Genomic DNA, 19697 nt, shown 5'->3' on the forward strand with positions numbered 1-19697 from the left:
GTTGTCCCATATGGTCTAGCGGTCAGGATTCCTGGTTTTCACCCAGGCGGCCCGGGTTCAACTCCCGGTATGGGATCACTTCTTGACAGTGCCAATGCAATCACTGTAAGTTTTAGTGAAAGTCATACATTAACGTCAAAAGATTGACAGTTCATGCCCACATCTCTGGTTTTGTGTCCAATATGGTCAGCATTTAGAATACAGAGTATTCTGTCAGATGCTCGATGTTCAACTAACTGTCTTTGTGGAGTATGTTAGAGGAAGTCATACATACTTGAAGGGCTTGACAGTCAATATCAGTCCACCCTGCTCCCATATGGTCTAGCGGTCAGGCTGGCTTGGGTTCAATTCCAAGAGGTCAAGATATGGTCAAGAGGTCAGGATTCCTGATTTTCAACCAGACAGACTGGGTTCAACTCCTAGTATAGGAATGCTTTGTTAGTGTGCCAATGCAATCACCTTTAGTATTGGTGTTCAACTCAACTGCCTTTATGGACTATGGAAGTCATACATTAACTTGAAGGACTATGTTAACTTGAAGAGATTGACAGTTCATGCCCACATCTCTGGTTTTTGTGGCCGATATGGTCAGCATTTAGAATAGAGAGTATTCTGTCAGGTGCTCGATGTTCAACTAACTGTCTTTATGGAGTATGTTAGAGGAAGTCATACATACTTGAAGGGCTTGACAGTTAATGCCAACCCACCATTGTCCCATATGTTTGAGCGGTTTGAACTCCCGGTATGGGAAAACTTCTTGAGAGTACCAATGCAATCACAGTTAGTTTTTATGTCATATTTCAGAGAAAGTCGTACATTAACGTCAAGAGATTGACAGTTCATGCCCACAGCTCTGGTTTTGTGTCCAATATGGTCAGCATTTAGAATACAGAGTATTCTGTCAGGTGCTCGATGTTCAACTAACTGGCTTTATGTAGTATAATAAAGGAAGTCATACATACAGTTGTCCCATATGGTCTAGCGGTCAGGATTCCTGGTTTTTCACCCACATGGCCCGTGTTCAACTCCTGGAATGACCATCCTTTGTTAGAGTGTCAGTGCAATCACATTTCATATTGGTGCCCGATCTTCAACTCAATTATCTTTGTGTATTATGTTAAAGTCATGTAGACTTGAATGGCTTGACACTCAATGCCTGAGTCTACCATTGTCCCATATGGTCTAGCGGTCAGGATTCCTGGTTTTCACCCAGGCGGCCCGGGTTCAACTCCCGGTATGGGAACACTTCTTGACAGTGCCAATGCAATCACTGTAAGTTTTAGTGTCATATTTTAGAGAAAGTCATACATTAACGTCAAAAGACTGACAGTTCATCCCCACATCTCTGGTTTTGTGTCCAATATGGTCAGCATTTAGAATACAGAGTATTCTGTCAGGTGCTCGATGTTCAACTAACTGTCTCTGTGGAGTATGTTAGAGGAAGTCATACATATTTGAAGGACTTGACAGTTAATGCCAGTCCACCATTGTATGTTAGAAGTCATACATACTTCAAGGGCTTGACAGTTGACAATGACAGCCCACATTTGTCCCATATGGTCTAGCGGTCAGGATTCCTGGTTTTCACCCAGGTGGCCCGGGTTCAACTCCCGGTATGGGAATCTTTTTTAGAGTGTCAATGCAATCACATTTAGTTTTGGTGCTGGATCGTCAACTCAACAATCTTTATGTATTATGTTAGAGGAAGTCATACATACCTGAAGGGCTTGACAGTCAATACCAGCCCACCGCGATCCCATATGGTCTAGCAGTCAAGATTCCTGGTTTTCACCCAGGTGGCCTGGGTTCAACTCCCGGTATGGGAGCGCGTTGTTACAGTGCCAATGCCCTAACATTTAGTATTGTTATTTTTATATTTTTATGGTTCTGAATGTTCAACTCAACGAACTTGAACGGATATGTTAACTTGAAGAGACAGTTCATGCCCACATCTTTGGTTTTTGTGTCCAATATGTTCAGCATGTACGTAGAATACAAAGTATTCTGTCAGGTATTCGATGTTCAACTAACTGTCTTTATGGAGTATGTTCGAGGAAGTCATACATACATAGAGGGCTTCACAGTTAATCATAGCCCACAGTTGTCCCATATGGTCTAGCAGTCTGGATTCCTGGTTTTCACCCAGGTGGCCCGGGTTCAACTCCCTGTATGAGAGCACTCCTTGGCAGTGACAATACAATCACATTTAGTATTGGTGGTCGATCTTCAACTCAACTATCTTTATGGATTTTGTTAAAGTCAGACATACTTAAAGGGCTTGACACTCAATGCCCGAGTCCACCGTTGTCCCGTATGGTCTAGCGGTCAGGATTCCTGATTTTCACTCAGGCGGCCCGGGTTCAACTCCCGGTATGGGAATCCTTTGTTGTGAGGTTGGTGCTCAATGTTCAACTCAACTGTCTTTATGTGCGGGGGTGGACGAGTTCCGCCCAGAATTCCTCAAGGCTCTGGATGTTGAGGCACTCAGTACCTTCAAATCAGAGGCCATGGTTCTCAGTCGGGTGGAGTGCTCCCTGCGGGTAAGGAATGAGGTGCTGCCCCAGGTGGAGGAGTTTAAGTATCTCGGGGTCTTGTTCACCTGAATTCTGTCAGGTGCTCGATGTGCAACTAACTGTCTTTATGGAGTATGTTAGAGGAAGTCATACATACTTGAATGGCTTGACAGTCAATACCAGCCCACCCCTATCCCATATGGTCTAGCAGTCAGGATTCCTGGTTTTCACCCAGGCGGCCTGGGTTCAACTCCCGGTATGGGAATGCATTCTTATAGTGCCAATGCACTCAAATTTAGTATTGTTATGGTTCTGAATGTTCAACTCAACGAACTTGAACGGATATGTTAACTTGAAGAGATTGACAGTTCATGCCCACATCTCTGGTTTTTGTGTCCAATATGGTCAGCATTTAGAATAGAGAGTATTCTGTCAGGTGCTCGATGTTCAATTAACTGTCTTTATGGAATATGTTAGAGGAAGTCATACATACTTGAGGAGGGCTTGACAGTTAATCGTAGCCCACAGTTGTCCCATATGGTCTAGCGGTCAGGATTCCTGGTTTTCACCCAGGCGGCCCGGGTTCAACTCCTGGTATGGGAGTCCTTTGTTAGAGGGACGATACAATCACATTTGGTGTTGTGAGATTGGTCCTCGATGTTCTGCTCAACTGTCTTAATGTGCGGGGGTGGACGAGTTCCGCCCAGAAATCCTCAAGGCTCTGGATGTTGAGGCACTGTCATGGCTGGCACGTCTCTTCAACATTGCGTGGAAGTCGGAACAGTACCTTTGGATTGGCAGACCGGGGTGGTGGTCCCCCTTTTCAAGAAGGGTGACCGGAGGGTGTGTTCCAACTATAGGGGGATCACACTCCTCAGCCTCCCTGGGAAAGTCTATTCCAGGGTGCTGGAGAGAAGGATACGACCTTTGGTTGAACCTCTGATACAAGAGGTCCAATGTGGTTTTTGTCCTGGTTGTGGAACACTGGACCAGCTCTACACCCTCACAAGGGTAATCGAGGGTGCATGGGAGATTTGCCCAACCAGTCTACAGTTCGGGGGCCTTAGAATCTCATCTCTGCTATTTTCAGATGATGTGGTTCTTATGGCCTCTTCGGGCTGTGACCTTCAGCGTTTACTGGGACGGTTTTCAATTGAGTGTGAAGCATCTGGCATGAGACTCAGTACCTTCAAATCAGAGGCCATGGTTCTCAGTCGGGTGGAGTGCTCCCTGCGGGTTGGGAATGAGGTGCTGCCCCAGGTGGAGGAGTTTAAGTATCTCGGGGTCTTGTTCACCTGAATTCTGTCAGGTGCTCGATGTGCAACTAACTGTCTTTATGGAGTATGTTAGAGGAAGTCATACATACTTGAATGGCTTGACAGTCAATACCAGCCCACCACTATCCCATATGGTCTAGCGGTCAGGATTCCTGGTTTTCACTCAGGCGGCCCGGGTTCAACTCCCGGTATGGGAATCCTTTGTTGTGAGATTGGTGCTCAATATTCAACTCAACTGTCTTTATGTGCGGGGGTGGACGAGTTCCGCCCAGAAATCCTCAAGGCTCTGGATGTTGAGGCACTGTCATGGCTGGCACGTCTCTTCAACATTGCGTGGAAGTCCCGAGTCCACCATGCCTGAGTCCACCATTGTCCCATATGGTCTAGCGGTCAGGATTCCTGGTTTTCACTCAGGCGGCCCGGGTTCAACTCCCGGTATGGGAATCCTTTGTTGTGAGATTGGTGCTCAATATTCAACTCAACTGTCTTTATGTGCGGGGGTGGACGAGTTCCGCCCAGAAATCCTCAAGGCTCTGGATGTTGAGGCACTGTCATGGCTGGCACGTCTCTTCAACATTGCGTGGAAGTCGGAACAGTACCTTTGGATTGGCAGACCGGGGTGGTGGAGTTTTCAACTGAGTGTGAAGCATCTGGCATGAGACTCAGTACCTTCAAATCAGAGGCCATGGTTCTCAGTCGGGTGGAGTGCTCCCTGCGGGTTGGGAATGAGGTGCTGCCCCAGGTGGAGGAGTTTAAGTATCTCGGGGTCTTGTTCACCTGAATTCTGTCAGGTGCTCGATGTGCAACTAACTGTCTTTATGGAGTATGTTAGAGGAAGTCATACATACTTGAATGGCTTGACAGTCAATACCAGCCCACCACTATCCCATATGGTCTAGCGGTCAGGATTCCTGGTTTTCACTCAGGCGGCCCGGGTTCAACTCCCGGTATGGGAATCCTTTGTTGTGAGATTGGTGCTCAATATTCAACTCAACTGTCTTTATGTGCGGGGGTGGACGAGTTCCGCCCAGAAATCCTCAAGGCTCTGGATGTTGAGGCACTGTCATGGCTGGCACGTCTCTTCAACATTGCGTGGAAGTCCCGAGTCCACCATGCCCGAGTCCACCATTGTCCCATATGGTCTAGCGGTCAGGATTCCTGGTTTTCACTCAGGCGGCCCGGGGTTCAACTCCCGGTATGGGAATCCTTTGTTGTGAGATTGGTGCTCAATATTCAACTCAACTGTCTTTATGTGCGGGGGTGGACGAGTTCCGCCCAGAAATCCTCAAGGCTCTGGATGTTGAGGCACTGTCATGGCTGGCACGTCTCTTCAACATTGCGTGGAAGTCGGAACAGTACCTTTGGATTGGCAGACCGGGGTGGTGGTCCCCCTTTTCAAGAAGGGTGACCGGAGGGTGTGTTCCAACTATAGGGGGATCACACTCCTCAGCCTCCCTGGGAAAGTCTATTCCAGGGTGCTGGAGAGAAGGATATGACCTTTGGTTGAACCTCTGATACAAGAGGTCCAATGTGGTTTTTGTCCTGGTTGTGGAACACTGGACCAGCTCTACACCCTCACAAGGGTAATCGAGGGTGCATGGGAGATTTGCCCAACCAGTCTACAGTTCGGGGGCCTTAGAATCTCATCTCTGCTATTTTCAGATGATGTGGTTCTTATGGCCTCTTCGGGCTGTGACCTTCAGCGTTTACTGGGACGGTTTTCAACTGAGTGTGAAGCATCTGGCATGAGACTCAGTACCTTCAAATCAGAGGCCATGGTTCTCAGTCGGGTGGAGTGCTCCCTGCGGGTTGGGAATGAGGTGCTGCCCCAGGTGGAGGAGTTTAAGTATCTCGGGGTCTTGTTCACCTGAATTCTGTCAGGTGCTCGATGTGCAACTAACTGTCTTTATGGAGTATGTTAGAGGAAGTCATACATACTTGAATGGCTTGACAGTCAATACCAGCCCACCACTATCCCATATGGTCTAGCGGTCAGGATTCCTGGTTTTCACCCAGGCGGCCTGGGTTCAACTCCCGGTATGGGAATGCATTCTTATAGTGCCAATGCACTCAAATTTAGTATTGTTATGGTTCTGAATGTTCAACTCAACAAACTTGAACGGATATGTTAACTTGAAGAGATTGACAGTTCATGCCCACATCTCTGGTTTTTGTGTCCAATATGCTCAGCATTTAGAATAGAGAGTATTCTGTCAGGTGCTCGATGTTCAATTAACTGTCTTTATGGAATATGTTAGAGGAAGTCATACATACTTGAGGAGGGCTTGACAGTTAATCGTAGCCCACAGTTGTCCCATATGGTCTAGCGGTCAGGATTCCTGGTTTTCACCCAGGCGGCCCGGGTTCAACTCCCGGTATGGGAGTCCTTTGTTAGAGGGACGATACAATCACATTTGGTGTTGTGAGATTGGTCCTCGATGTTCTGCTCAACTGTCTTAATGCTCCATGTTACCTAAAGTCATTAAGGGCTTGACAGTCAATGCCATGTCACTCTCGTCCCATATGCTCTAGCGTTCAGGGTTCTTGGTTTTCACCCAGGCGGCTTGGGTTTAACTCCCGATATAGGAATGTTTTGTCTCAATCACATTGATTGGTGTTCAACTCAACCGTCTTTATGGGCTATGAAAGTCATACATTAACTTGAAGGACTATGTTAACTTGAAGAGATTGACAGTTCATGCCCACATCTCTGGTTTTTGTGTCCGATATGGTCGAGCATTTAGAATACAGAGTATTCTGTCAGGTGCTCGATGTTCAACTAACTGGCTTTATGTAGTATGTTAGAAGAAGTCATACATACTTGAAGGGCTTGACAGTCAATGCCCTTTACCACTATCCCATATGGTCTAGTGGGCAGGATTCCTGGTTTTTCACCCAGACGGCCCGTGTTCAACTCCTGGTATGACCATCCTTTGTTAGAGTGGCAGTGCAATCACATTTCATATTGGTGCCCGATCTTCAACTCAATTATCTTTGTGTATTATGTTAGATAAAGTCATATAGACTTGAATGGCTTGACAGTCAATGCCACTCTACCATTGTCCCAAATGGTCTAGCGGTCAGGATTCCTGATTTTCACCCAGGCGGCCCGGGTTCAATTCCCGGTATGCGAATGCATTCTTATAGTGCCAATGCATTCAAATTTAGTATTGTTATGGTTCTGAATGTTCAACTCAATGAACTTGAACGGATATGTTAACTTGAAGCGATTGACAGTTCATGCCCACATCTCTGGTTTTTGTGTCCGATATGGTCGAGCATTTAGAATACAGAGTATTTTGTCAGGTGCTCGATGTTCAACTAACTCTCTATGGAGTATGTTAGAGGAAGTCATGCACACTTGAAGGGCTTGACAGTCAATGCCCTTTACCACTATCCCATATGGTCTAGCGGTCAGGATGCCTGCTTTTCACCCAGGTGGCGCCGCTTCAACTCCCGGTATTGGAACACTTCTTGAGAGTGACAATGCAATTGTTATTTGGTGTTCAACTCAACTGTCTTTATGGACTATGTTACCAAAAGTCAAGTTTTGTGTCCAATATGGTCAGCATTTAGAATACAGAGTATTCTGTCAGATGCTCGATGTTCAACTCAACTGTCTTTGTGGAGTATGTTAGAGGAAGTCATACATACTTGAAGGGCTTGACAGTCAATATCAGTCCACCCTTCTCCCATATGGTCTAGCGGTCAGGCTGGCTTGGGTTCAATTCCCGGTATAGGAACGCTTCTTTAGAATGCCAATGCAATTTAGTAGTGGTGCTCGATCTTCAACTCAATTATCTTTATGTATTGTTCGTGAAAGTCACACATACTTAAAGGGCTTGACACTCAATGCCAGGTTCCACCGTTGTCCCATATGGTCTAGCGATCAGGATGCCTGCTGTTCACCCAGGCGGCCTGGGTTCAATTCCCGGTGTGAGCTGTTTGTTAAAGTGATGATGCATTCACATTTAGTGTTGTGAGATTGGTGCTCGATGTTCAACTCAACTGTCTTTATTCACTATGTTACCTAAAGTCATAAAGACTTGAAGGGCTTGACAGTGAATGCCATGCCACTATTGTCCCATATGGTCTAGAGGTCAGGATTCCTGATTTTCCTCCAGACAGACTGGGTTCAACTCTCAGTATAGGAATGCTTTGTTAGCGTGCCAATGCAATCACCTTTAGTATTGGTGTTCCACTCAACTGCCTTTATGGACTATGGAAGTCATACATTAACTTGAAGGGCTATGTTAACTTGATTAATTTACAGTTCATGTTCAATTTTACAGTTCGTGGAGTATGTTAGATGAAGTCATACATATTTGAAGGACTTGACAGTTAATGCCAGTCCACCATTGTATGTTAGAAGTCATACATACTTCAAGGGCTTGACAGTTGACAATGACAGTCCACATTTGTCCCATATGGTCTAGCGGTCAGGATTCCTGGTTTTCACCCAGGTGGCCCGGGTTCAACTCCTGGTATGGGAAGCTTTTTTAGAGTGTCAATGCAATCACATTTAGTATTGGTGCTGGATCGTCAACTCAACAATCTTTATGTATTATGTTAGAGAAAGTCATATAGACTTGAATGGCTTGACAGTCAATGCCAGTCTACCATTGTCTCATATGGTCTAGCGGTCAGGATTCCTGGTTTTCACCCAGGCGGCCCGGGTTCAACTCCCGGTATGGGAATCCTTTGTTAGAGTGTCAATGCTATCGCATTTAAATGCACTATTTTTGAGAAAGTCATACATGAACTTGAAGGGCTTGACAATCAACGCCAGTCTACAGGTATCCCCTATGGTCTATCAGTCAGGATTCCTGGTTTTCGCCCGGGGTTCAACTCCCGGTATGGGAATGCTTTGTTACAGTGTCAATGCAATCACAAATATTATTGTTCAACTCAACTGTCTTTATGGACTATGAAAGTCCTAATTAACTTGAGGGGCTATGTTAACTTGAAGAGATTGACAGTTCATGGCCACATCTCTGGTTTTTGTGTCCAATATGGCCAGCATTTAGAATACAGAGTATTCTGTCAGGTGCTCGATGTTCAACTCAAGTCTAATTATGGAGTATGTTAGAGGAAGTCATACATACTTGAAGGACTTGACAGTTAATGTTGCCCCGCTGTTGTCCCATATGGGCTCGTGGTCAGGATTCCTGGTTTTCCCCCAGGTGGCCCCGGTTCAACTCACAGTAATAAGAGTCCACAATTGTCCCATATGGTCTAGCGGTCAGGATTCCTGGTTTTCACCCATGCGGCCCGGGTTTAACTCCCGGTATGGGAATACTTCTGGAGCGTGACAAGGCAGTCATTATATTGGTGCTCGATACTCTTAAAGGGCTATGTTAACTTGAATAGATTGACAGTTCATGCCCACATCTCTGGTTTTTGTGTCCAATATGGTCAGCATTTAGAATACAGAGTATTCTGTCAGGTGCTCGATGTTCAACTCAAGTCTAATTATGGAGTATGTTAGAGGAAGTCATACATACTTGAAGGGCTTGACAGTCAATGCCAGTCCACCACTGTCCCATATTGTCTAGCGGTCAGGATACCTGGTTTTCACCCAGGTGGCCCGGGTTAAACTCCCGGTATGGGAATCCTTTGTTAGAGTGCCAATGCAATCACATTTAGTATTGGTGCTCAATGTTCAACTCAACTGTCTATATGAATTATGTTAGAGAAAGTCATATAGACTTGAAGGGCTTGACAGGTAACGCAAGCCCAACACTGTCCCATATGGTCTAGCGGTCAGGATTCCTGGTTTTCACCCAGGGGGCCTGGGTTCAACTCCCGGTATGGGAATCCTTTGTTAGAGTGTCAATGCTATCATATTTAGATGCACTATTTTCGAAAAAGTCATACATGAACTTCAAGGGCTTGACAATCAATGCCAATCAGTATTCTGTCAGGTGCTCGATGTTCAACTAACTGTCTTTATGGAGTATGTTCGAGGAAGTCATACATACTTGAAGGGCTTGACAGTTAATCATAGCCCACAGTTGTCCCATATGGTCTAGCAGTCAGGATTCCTGGTTTTCACCCAGGTGGACTGGGTTCAACTCCCGGTATGAGAGCACTACTTGGGAGTGACAATACAATCACATTTAGTATTGGTGCTCGATCTTCAACTCAACTATCTTTATGGATTATGTTAGAGAAAGTCAGACATACATACTTAAAGGGCTTGACACTCAATGCCCGAGGCCACCGTTGTCCCATATGGTCTAGCGGTCAGGATTCCTGGTTTTCACTCAGGCGGCCCGGGTTCAACTCCCGGTATGGGAATCCTTTGTTGTGAGATTGGTGCTCGATATTCAACTCTACTGTCTTTATGTGCAATATGTTACCTAAAGACTTGAAGGGCTTGACTTTCTGCCACTATTGTCCCATATGGTCTAGAGGTCAGGATTCCGCCGCAGGTCTATGATCGACTTTGTAGTCGTATCATCAGACCTGCGTCCGCATGTTCTGGACATGCGGGTGAAGAGAGGGGCTGAGCTGTCAACTGATCACCACCTGGTGATGAAATGGCGGGGGAGGATGCTGGACAGACCGGGTAGACCCAAACGAGTAGTGAGGGTGTGCTGGGAACGTCTGGCAGAGTGTCTCTTCAACTCTCACCTCTGACAGAGCTTCACCTGCATCCCGGGGGAGGACTGGGATATTGAGTCCGAATGGGCCATATTCCGTGCCTCCATTGCTGAGTCAGCTGACTGGAGCTGCGGCCGCAATGCCAGTCATGAGGGCAGGCCCCGAACCCGATGGTGGACACCAGAGGTCAGGGCCGCCGTCAAGCTGAAGAAGGAGTCCTATCGAGCATTGATGGCTTGTGGGACTCCGGAAGCAGCTGACCGGTACCGTCAGGCCAAACGGCTCGCGGCTTCGGTGGTTGTTGAGGCAAAAACTCGGCTGTGGGAGGAATTCGGTGGGGCCATGGAGCACGACTTTCGGTCGGCCTCGAAGAGGTTCTGGCAAACCGTCTGGTGCCTCAGAAAAGGGAAGCAGTGCCCGGTCCACACTGTTTACAGTGGAGACGGGGGCCTGCTGACCTCGACTGGGGATGTAGTCGGACGGTGGAAGGAATACTTTGAGGCCCTTCTCAATCCCACTGACTTAACTTCCATAGAGGAAGCAGAGTCTGACGACACATATGTGGACAGTGCCATCACCGTGGCTGAGGTATCTGGGGTGGTTAAAACACTCCTCAGTGGCAAAGCTCCGGGGGTGGACGAGTTCCGCCCAGAATTCCTCAAGGCTCTGGATGTTGAGGCACTGTCTTGGCTGGCACGTCTCTTCAACATTGCGTGGAAGTTGGAACAGTACCTTTGGATTGGCAGACCGGGCTGGTGGTCCCCCTTTTCAAGAAGGGTGACCGGAGGGTGTGTTCCAACTATAGGGGGATCACATTCCTCAGCCTCCCTGGGAAAGTCTATTCCAGGGTGCTGGAGAGAAGGATACGACCCTTGGTCGAACCTCTGATACAAGAGGTCCAATAGGGTTTTCGTCCTGCTTGTGGAACACTGGACCAGCGCTACACCCTCACGAGGGTAATCGAGGGTGCATGGGAGATTTGCCCAACCAGTCTACAGTTCGGGGGCCTTAGAATCAGTACCTTTAAATCAGAGGCCATGGTTCTCAGTCGGGTGGAGTGCTCCCTTCGGGTTGGGAATAAGGTGCTTCCCCAGGTGGAGGAGTTTAAGTATCTCGGGGTCTTGTTCACCTGAATTCTGTCAGGTGCTCGATGTGCAACTAACTGTCTTTATGGAGTATGTTAGAGGAAGTCATACATACTTGAAGGGCTTGACTGTCAATACCAGCCCACCACTATCCCATATGGTCTAGCGGTCAGGATTCCTGGTTTTCAACCAGGCGACCCGGGTTCAACTCCCGGTATGGGAATGCATTCTTATAGTGCCAATGCACGCAACTTTAGTATTGTTATGGTTCTGAATGTTCAACTCAACGAACTTGAACGGATATGTTAACTTGAAGCGATTGACAGTTCATGTCCACATCTCTGGTTTTTGTGTCCAATATGGTCAGCATTTAGAATAGAGAGTATTCTGTCAGCTGCTCGATGTTCAATTAACTGTCTTAATGGAATATGTTAGAGGAAGTCATACATACTTGAGGAGGGCTTGACAGTTAATACCCTTTACCACTATCCCATATGGTCTAGCGGTCAGGATTCCTGGTTTTCACCCCGGAGGCCTGGGTTCAACTCCCGGTATGGGAATCCTTTCTTACAGTGTCGTTGCAATCACAATTGTTATACGTAGGTGCTTGGTGTTCAACTCAACTGTCTTTATGGACTATGAAAGTCATACATTAACTTAAAGGGCTATGTTAACTTGAAGAGATTGACAGTTCATGCCCACATCTCTGGTTTTTGTGTCCAATATGGTCGAGCATTTAGAATACAGAGTATTCTGTCAGATGCTCGATGTTCAACTCAACTGTCTTTATGGAGTATGTTAGAGGAAGTCATACATATTTGAAGGGCTTGACAGTCAATACCAGTCCGCCATTGCTCCATATCATCTAGCGGTCAGGCTTACTGGTTGTCACCCAGGTGGCGCCGCTTCAACTCCCGGTATTGGAACACTTCTTGAGAGTGACAATGCAATTGTTATTGTGTGTTCAACTCAACTGTCTTTATGGACTATGTTACCAAAAGTCATATAGAGTTGAAGGGCTTGATAGTTAACGCCAGTTCAACATTGTCCCATATGGTCTAGTGGTCAGGATTCCTGGTTTTCACCCAGGTGACCCGGGTTCAACTCCTGGTATGGGATTTTTTTTTAGAGTGTCAATGCAATCACATTTAGTATTGGTGCTGGATCATCAACTCAACAATCTTTATGTATTATGTTAGAGAGAGTCTGTGTTCAGCTCAACTGTCTTTATGGTCTTTTAGGCCTGGGTTCAACTCCCGGTATGGGAATCCTTTGTTAGAGTGTCAATGCTATCATATTTAGATGCACTATTTTCGAAAAAGTCATACATGAACTTGAAGGGCTTGACAATCAATGCCAATCAGTATTCTGTCAGGTGCTCGATGTTCAACTAACTGTCTTTATGGAGTATGTTCGAGGAAGTCATACATACTTGAAGGGCTTGACAGTTAATCATAGCCCACAGTTGTCCCATATGGTCTAGCAGTCAGGATTCCTGGTTTACACCCAGGTGGCCTGGGTTCAACTCCCGGTATGAGAGCGCTACTTGGGAGTGACAATACAATCACATTTAGTATTGGTGCTCGATCTTCAACTCGTTGTAGTCGTATCATCAGACCTGCGTCCGCATGTTATGGACACGCGGGTGAAGAGAGGGGCTGAGCTGTCAACTGATCACCACCTGGTGATGAGGTGGCGGGGGAGGATGCTGGACAGACCGGGTAGACCCAAACGAGTAGTGAGGGTGTGCTGGGAACGTCTGGCAGAGTCTCTCTTCAACTCTCACCTCTGACAGAGCTTCACCTGCATCCCGGGGGAGGACTGGGATATTGAGTCCGAATGGGCCATATTCCGTGCCTCCATTGCTGAGTCAGCTGACTGGAGCTGCGGCCGCAAGGCGGTCGGTGCCAGCCGTGGCGGCAGGCCCCGAACCCGATGGTGGACACCAGAGGTCAGGGCCGCCGTCAAGCTGAAGAAGGAGTCCTATCGAGCATTGATGGCTTGTGGGACTCCGGCTCGCGGCTTCGGTGGTTGTTGAGGCAAAAACTCGGCTGTGGGAGGAATTCGGTGGGGCCATGGAGCACGACTTTCGGTCGGCCTTGAAGAGGTTCTGGCAAACCGTCCGGTGCCTCAGAAAGGGAAGCAGTGCCCGGTCCACACTGTTTACAGTGGAGACGGGGGCCTGCTGACCTCGACTGGGGATGTAGTCGGACGGTGGAAGGAATACTTTGAGGCCCTTCTCAATCCCACTGACATAACTTCCATAGAGGAAGCAGAGTCTGACGACACAGTGCCATCACAGTGGACAGTGCCATCACCGTGGCTGAGGTATGTGGGGTGGTTAAAACACTCCTCAGTGGCAAAGCTCCGGGGGTGGACGAGTTCCGCCCAGAATTCCTCAAGGCTCTGGATGTTGAGGCACTGTCTTGGTTGGCACGTCTCTTCAACATTGCGTGGAAGTTGGAACAGTACCTTTGGATTGGCAGACCGGGGTGGTGGTCCCCCTTTTCAAGAAGGGTGACCGGAGGGTGTGTTCCAACTATAGGGGGATCACACTCCTCAGCCTCCCTGGGAAAGTCTATTCCAGGGTGCTGGAGAGAAGGATACGACCTTTGGTCGAACCTTTGTTACAAGAGGTCCAATGTGGTTTTCGTCCTGCTTATGGAACACTGGACCAGCTCTACACCCTCACGAGGGTAATCGAGGGTGCATGGGAGATTTGCCCAACCAGTCTACAGTTCGGGGGCCTTAGAATCTCATCAGATGATGTGGTTCTTATGGCCTCTTCGGGCTGTGACCTTCAGCGTTTACTGGGACAGTTTGCAACTGAGTGTGAAGCGTCTGGCATGAGACTCAGTACCTTCAAATCAGAGGCCATGGTTCTCAGTCGGGTGGAGTGCTCCCTGCGGGTTGGGAATGAGGTGCTGCCCCAGGTGGAGGAGTTTAAGTATCTCGGGGTCTTGTTCACCTGAATTCTGTCAGGTGCTCGATGTGCAACTAACTGTCTTCATGGAGTATGTTAGAGGAAGTCATACATACTTGAAGGGCTTGACAGTCAATACCAGCCCACCACTATCCCATATGGTCTAGCGGTCAGGATTCCTGGTTTTCACCCAGGCGGCCCGGGTTCAACTCCCGGTATGGGAATGCGTTCTTACAGTGCCAATGCACTCAAATTTAGTATTGTTATGGTTCTGAATGTTCAACTCAACGAACTCGAACAGATATGTTAACTTGAAGAGATTGACAGTTCATGCCCACATCTCTGGTTTTTGTGTCCAATATGGTCAGCATTTAGAATAGAGAGTATTCTGTCAGGTGCTCGATGTTCAATTAACTGTCTTTATGGAATATGTTAGAGGAAGTCATACATACTTGAAGGAGGGCTTGACAGTTAATCATAGCCCACAGTTGTCCCATATGGTCTAGCGGTCAGGATTCCTGGTTTTCACCCAGGTGGCCCCGGTTCGTATGGGAGCACGACATGGGAGTGACAATGCAATCACATTTAGTATTGGTGCTCGATCTTCAACTCAACTATCTTTATGGATTATGTTAGAGAAAGTCAGATATACTTAAAGGGCTTGACACTCGATGCCAGAGTCCCCCCTTGTCCCATATGGTCTAGCGGTCAGGATTCCTGGTTTTAACCCAGACGGCCCAGGTATTCTGTCAGGTGCTCGATGTTCAACTAACTGTCTTTACTAAGTATGTTAGAAGAAGTCATACATACTTGAAGGGCTTGACAGTCAATGCCCTTTACCACTATCCCATATGGTCTAGCGGTCAGGATTCCTGGTTTTCCCCCAGGCGGCCCGGGTTCAACTCCCGTACTTGAAGGGCTTGACAGTTAATGCCAACCCACCATTGTCCCATATGTTTGAGCGGTTTCAAACTTCTTGAGAGTACCAATGCAATCACAGTTAGTTTTTATGTCATATTTCAGAGAAAGCCGTACATTAACGTCAAGAGATTGACAGTTCATGCCCACATCTCTGGTTTTTGTGTCCAATATGGTCAGCATTTAGAATACAGAGTATTCTGTCAGATGCTCGATGTTCAACTCAACTGTCTTTGTGGAGTATATTAGAGGAAGTCATACATACTTGAAGGGCTTGACAGTCAATATCAGACCACCCTTCCCATATGGTCTAGCAGTCAGGATTCCTGGCTTTCAACCAGGCGGCCTGGGTTCAACTCCCGATATGGGAATGCTTCGTTAGAGTGACAATGCAATCACAGTTGGTCTTGTTATGTTGTTGCTCTGTGTTCAGCTCAACTGTCTTTATGGACTATGAAAGTCATACATTAACTTGAAGGACGATGTTAACTTGAAGAGATTGACAGTTCATGCCCACATCTCTGGTTTTTGTGTCCGATATGGTCGAGCATTTAGAATACAGAGTATTCTGTCAGATGCTCGATGTTCAACTCAACTGTCTTTATGGACTGTTACCAAAAGTCATATAGAGTTGAAGGGCTTGATAGTTAACGCCAGTCCAACATTGTCCCGTATGGTCTAGCGGTCAGGATTCCTGGTTTTCACCCAGGTGGCCCGGGTTCAACTCCCGGTATGGGAATTTTTTTAGAGTGTCAATGCAATCACATTTAGTATTGGTGCTGGATCATTAACTCAACAATCTTTATGTATTATGTTAGAGAGAGTCATATAGACTTAAAGGGCTTAACAGTAATGCCAGTCCACAGTTGTCCCATATGCTCTGGTGGTCAGGATTCTTGGTTTTCACCCCGGAGGCCTGGGTTCAACTCCTGGTATGGGAATCCTTTCTTACAGTGTCGTTGCAATCACAATTGTTATAAGTAGGTGCTTGGTGTTCAACTCAACTGTCTTTATGGACTATGAAAGTCATACATTAACTTAAAGGGCTATGTTAACTTGAAGAGATTGACAGTTCATGCCCACATCTCTGGTTTTTGTGTCCGATATGGTCGAGCATTTAGAATACAGAGTATTCTGTCAGGTGCTCAACTAACTGTCTTTATGGAGTATGTTAGAGGAAGTCATACATACTTGAAGGGCTTGACAGTCAATACCAGTCCGCCATTGTTCCATATCGTCTAGCGGTCAGGCTTACTGGTTTTCACCCAGGTGGCGCCGGTTTAACTCCCGGTATTGGAACACTTCTTGAGAGTGACAATGCAATTGTTATTTGGTGTTCAACTCAACTGTCTTAATGGACTATGTTACCAAAAGTCATATAGACTTGAAGGGCTTGACAGTTAACGACAGTCCAACATCGTCCCATATGGCCTCGCGGTCCGGACTCCTGATTTTCACTCAGGCGGCCCGTGTTCAGCTCCCGGTATGGGAATACTCCGTTACAGTGCCAATGCACTCACATTTGTTACATTGGTGCTTGCTGTTCAACTCAACTAACTTGATGGGCTATGTTAACTTGAATTGAATAGATTGACAGTTCATGCCCACATCTCTGGCTTTTGTGGCCGATATGGTCGAGCATTTAGAATACAGAGTATTCTGTCAGGTGCTCGATTTTCAATGAACTGTCTTTATGGAGTATGTTAGAGGAAGTCTTACATACTTGAAGGGCTTGACAGTTGACAATGACAGCCCACATTTGTCCCATATGGTCAAGCGGTCAGGATTCCTGGATTTCACCCAGCTGGCCAGGGTTCAACTCCCGGTATGGGAATCTTTCTTAGAGTGTCAATGCAATCACATTTAGTATTGGTGCTGGATCATCAACTCAACAATCTTTATGTATTATGTTAGAGAAAGTCATATAGACTTGAAGGGCTTGACAGTCAATGCCAGTCTACCATTTGTCCCATATGGTCTAGCGGTCAGGATTCCTGGTTTTCACCCAGGCGGCCGGGGTTCAACTCCCGGTATGGGAACACTTCTTTAGCGTGACAATGCCACTTGAGATGTATATTAGGATCCCTGGTTTTCATGCAGGTGACAAGGGTCAATTCTCGCTATTGGAAAAGCTTTGCTTTCTTGAGTGCTAGTTTTTCAGAGTGAAAAGTCTGGAAAAACAATTGGTTGTTGGTGAGATTTCTTTGGGAAAGCTTGATTTCTTGCTCAAACTAATCTCTCCAACTTTTCCAAACATCACAGTGCCACTACCCTCATTGACTGTCTTTTTTTCTAGATTCCGCTGCATCGTCTACCCATTCAAGCAAAAGCTGACCATATCCACCGCCACCTTGATAATAGTCGTCATTTGGGTCCTGGCCATATCCATCATGTGTCCATCTGGCGTGATGCTACAAGTGACCCAGGAGCAAACCATTCAGGTGTTGCTGGGCTACGACAACAAAACAACTTCTTTTTACTGGTGCAGGGAGAACTGGCCCAACCAGGATATGCGGAAGATCTACACGACTGTTTTGTTTGCCAACATTTACCTGGCACCGCTGTCCCTCATCGTCATCATGTACGCCCGCATCGGCATCACTCTCTTCAAGACGGCCATGCCCACCGGGGGCAAGCCGGGTCACGACAATCGCCACACTGTGTCCAAGAAGAAGCAGCGGGTGATCAAGATGCTCCTCATAGTCGCTTTGCTCTTCATCCTCTCCTGGCTGCCCCTGTGGACCCTCATGATGCTGAGCGACTACGCCCAGCTCACGGAGCATCAGTACAGGATCATCAACATCTACATTTACCCCTTTGCCCACTGGCTGGCTTTCTTCAACAGCAGCGTCAATCCCATCATCTACGGGTTCTTCAATGAGAACTTCCGGCGAGGATTTCAGGTGGTGTTCAAGTTCAGCCTGTGCACAGCCGACGGCCAGCGGAGGAAGACCTACTCACACAGGCTGCAGACCAACTCCGTGCTGCCGGCGAACAACGTACAGACTTCCCTGGAGCCTATTTCTCTGAACAGCCTGGAGAAAACCAGCTCCAGGCGAATCCACCATGTCACGGAGCAGGACTTGGTCATGGAGGACCTGGAAAGGGGGTCTTGCAGCAGTGGTGGGGTGACAGCTGTGTCTATTTGAACCAGACACAGTCCTCGAGGTTTTGGTTTTGAGGTTTCCAGTCCTCCGACCTCCCGAGTGCCATTTTTCTTTGCTCGCAAAAACAGGACGCTACCTCCCCTGAAATGCGATTTGAGCCGAAAACGGACATCGGTTGCCACATTCAGAATATATGAGGGGCATCAAATCAAATTGATTCAGGTTTCACGTCCTTATAGCACAAACAATCAGGTTGCAAAGGGACTACAGTAGAACCCATTTAAGTCTGTCCTGTTTATGTCGACAACATGTACTGTATGGTCCACTGTGTTCTTATTACTAAAACGTGGCTGCTTAAGTGGACATCGACATACGTATCGACATAAACGTATTCCGTTTACGTCAACATGTGCCGTAGTTTTGTTACCTTCATCCTTATCACTTGGCGACAATAGCAACATAACTACTGTCTCTCATGCTAATACAATGCACGTACAGTGCCTTTCTGTTCAGTGCAAAGTAAGCTTCAAAATAAATGCATGTCAGTAGTAACCCGGATTTTACCACCACAGCTAACAAAATGCATCATTTTTAAAAAATTCTCAACCAGCAAAAAAAAGATTAGCACTTGCACGATAGCTTTATTGTCACTGTAGTTGAGACAAAATAGGCACAAATAGAGAGAAACACACAGCCATAGGTTCAAAAATCCTTTATTATTATACTTTATCTTTTTATGTCTCTGGCAAAAGTCGCTTTAGCTTCTGTCAGCTTGTATCCGAGGGATGTGGACATGAATGGGTTCCATTGTAGTACCGACCAAAAACCACAGAATATGTACAAATGTATAAAGATGCATCAGACATGGGCAAAAATTACAAAGCAGATTACAGTTGCTCTTGTATGATGGTATAGTATTACGGCCACATAAAAAAAAAGGAGAATATTCTCGTAGATTTATGAGCAAAGGTAAAGTAATGACTTTTTTCTCGAAAATTTACCACTGTATTTTCATAAATGTTCATAAATGTAAAATGATTATGATAAATGTACAAGTTTTTGTTCTCAACGTGGCCCTAATTCTCCGTTGTACTTTAGGATTAGTCGCTCGCTAATGAGCCAATGTCCATGAAACTTGAAAGAGGTGTGGCGTGGTACTTTTGGCGTGGATCCGGATAAAGGAATTTAGTTTCACCTTAACGTTGGATTGTAAATGGTACCCCCTTATATTTATGTCTTATATTATTGTCTTATCTAACAGGACATAA

At 46.6% G+C, this 19697-nt stretch overlaps 1 protein-coding gene and 26 non-coding genes across 28 annotated transcripts in view; all 27 read left to right on the forward strand.

Annotated features, from left to right (window-relative positions):
* Positions 1-19120, forward strand: part of npffr2a (neuropeptide FF receptor 2a) — a 51524-nt gene extending 32404 nt beyond the window's left edge. For both annotated transcript variants that reach the window (XM_078789539.1, XM_058069756.2), the window contains exon 4: positions 17619-19120. In XM_078789539.1, coding sequence (XP_078645665.1) covers positions 17619-18471 — 853 coding nt within the window. In that variant the 3' untranslated portion in view covers positions 18472-19120. The remainder of the gene's footprint in view (positions 1-17618) is intronic.
* On the forward strand, positions 5-76 carry trnae-uuc (transfer RNA glutamic acid (anticodon UUC)). Its single transcript has one exon. It is a non-coding gene; the product is annotated as a tRNA-Glu (tRNA).
* Positions 1172-1243, forward strand: trnae-uuc (transfer RNA glutamic acid (anticodon UUC)). The gene has a single exon. It is a non-coding gene; the product is annotated as a tRNA-Glu (tRNA).
* On the forward strand, positions 1551-1622 carry trnae-uuc (transfer RNA glutamic acid (anticodon UUC)). Its single transcript has one exon. It is a non-coding gene; the product is annotated as a tRNA-Glu (tRNA).
* On the forward strand, positions 1755-1826 carry trnae-uuc (transfer RNA glutamic acid (anticodon UUC)). The gene has a single exon. It is a non-coding gene; the product is annotated as a tRNA-Glu (tRNA).
* trnae-uuc (transfer RNA glutamic acid (anticodon UUC)) lies at positions 2308-2379 on the forward strand. The gene has a single exon. It is a non-coding gene; the product is annotated as a tRNA-Glu (tRNA).
* On the forward strand, positions 2707-2778 carry trnae-uuc (transfer RNA glutamic acid (anticodon UUC)). The gene has a single exon. It is a non-coding gene; the product is annotated as a tRNA-Glu (tRNA).
* trnae-uuc (transfer RNA glutamic acid (anticodon UUC)) lies at positions 3045-3116 on the forward strand. Its single transcript has one exon. It is a non-coding gene; the product is annotated as a tRNA-Glu (tRNA).
* Positions 3916-3987, forward strand: trnae-uuc (transfer RNA glutamic acid (anticodon UUC)). Its single transcript has one exon. It is a non-coding gene; the product is annotated as a tRNA-Glu (tRNA).
* On the forward strand, positions 4163-4234 carry trnae-uuc (transfer RNA glutamic acid (anticodon UUC)). The gene has a single exon. It is a non-coding gene; the product is annotated as a tRNA-Glu (tRNA).
* Positions 4675-4746, forward strand: trnae-uuc (transfer RNA glutamic acid (anticodon UUC)). The gene has a single exon. It is a non-coding gene; the product is annotated as a tRNA-Glu (tRNA).
* Positions 4922-4994, forward strand: trnae-uuc (transfer RNA glutamic acid (anticodon UUC)). Its single transcript has one exon. It is a non-coding gene; the product is annotated as a tRNA-Glu (tRNA).
* On the forward strand, positions 5765-5836 carry trnae-uuc (transfer RNA glutamic acid (anticodon UUC)). The gene has a single exon. It is a non-coding gene; the product is annotated as a tRNA-Glu (tRNA).
* On the forward strand, positions 6103-6174 carry trnae-uuc (transfer RNA glutamic acid (anticodon UUC)). Its single transcript has one exon. It is a non-coding gene; the product is annotated as a tRNA-Glu (tRNA).
* trnae-uuc (transfer RNA glutamic acid (anticodon UUC)) lies at positions 8212-8283 on the forward strand. Its single transcript has one exon. It is a non-coding gene; the product is annotated as a tRNA-Glu (tRNA).
* Positions 8416-8487, forward strand: trnae-uuc (transfer RNA glutamic acid (anticodon UUC)). Its single transcript has one exon. It is a non-coding gene; the product is annotated as a tRNA-Glu (tRNA).
* trnae-uuc (transfer RNA glutamic acid (anticodon UUC)) lies at positions 9015-9086 on the forward strand. The gene has a single exon. It is a non-coding gene; the product is annotated as a tRNA-Glu (tRNA).
* On the forward strand, positions 9331-9402 carry trnae-uuc (transfer RNA glutamic acid (anticodon UUC)). The gene has a single exon. It is a non-coding gene; the product is annotated as a tRNA-Glu (tRNA).
* trnae-uuc (transfer RNA glutamic acid (anticodon UUC)) lies at positions 9536-9607 on the forward strand. The gene has a single exon. It is a non-coding gene; the product is annotated as a tRNA-Glu (tRNA).
* On the forward strand, positions 10019-10090 carry trnae-uuc (transfer RNA glutamic acid (anticodon UUC)). Its single transcript has one exon. It is a non-coding gene; the product is annotated as a tRNA-Glu (tRNA).
* trnae-uuc (transfer RNA glutamic acid (anticodon UUC)) lies at positions 11633-11704 on the forward strand. Its single transcript has one exon. It is a non-coding gene; the product is annotated as a tRNA-Glu (tRNA).
* trnae-uuc (transfer RNA glutamic acid (anticodon UUC)) lies at positions 11970-12041 on the forward strand. The gene has a single exon. It is a non-coding gene; the product is annotated as a tRNA-Glu (tRNA).
* trnae-uuc (transfer RNA glutamic acid (anticodon UUC)) lies at positions 12529-12600 on the forward strand. Its single transcript has one exon. It is a non-coding gene; the product is annotated as a tRNA-Glu (tRNA).
* trnae-uuc (transfer RNA glutamic acid (anticodon UUC)) lies at positions 14557-14628 on the forward strand. The gene has a single exon. It is a non-coding gene; the product is annotated as a tRNA-Glu (tRNA).
* On the forward strand, positions 15622-15693 carry trnae-uuc (transfer RNA glutamic acid (anticodon UUC)). Its single transcript has one exon. It is a non-coding gene; the product is annotated as a tRNA-Glu (tRNA).
* On the forward strand, positions 15990-16061 carry trnae-uuc (transfer RNA glutamic acid (anticodon UUC)). The gene has a single exon. It is a non-coding gene; the product is annotated as a tRNA-Glu (tRNA).
* trnae-uuc (transfer RNA glutamic acid (anticodon UUC)) lies at positions 17290-17361 on the forward strand. The gene has a single exon. It is a non-coding gene; the product is annotated as a tRNA-Glu (tRNA).
* Positions 19121-19697: the final 577 nt, after the last annotated feature.

Source organism: Doryrhamphus excisus, linkage group LG3 (assembly GCF_037039965.1).
Source record: "Doryrhamphus excisus strain RoL-2023G ecotype Guam linkage group LG3, RoL_Dexc_Guam_v1.1, whole genome shotgun sequence".
In the NCBI taxonomy this organism is placed as follows: Eukaryota; Metazoa; Chordata; class Actinopteri; order Syngnathiformes; family Syngnathidae; genus Doryrhamphus; species Doryrhamphus excisus.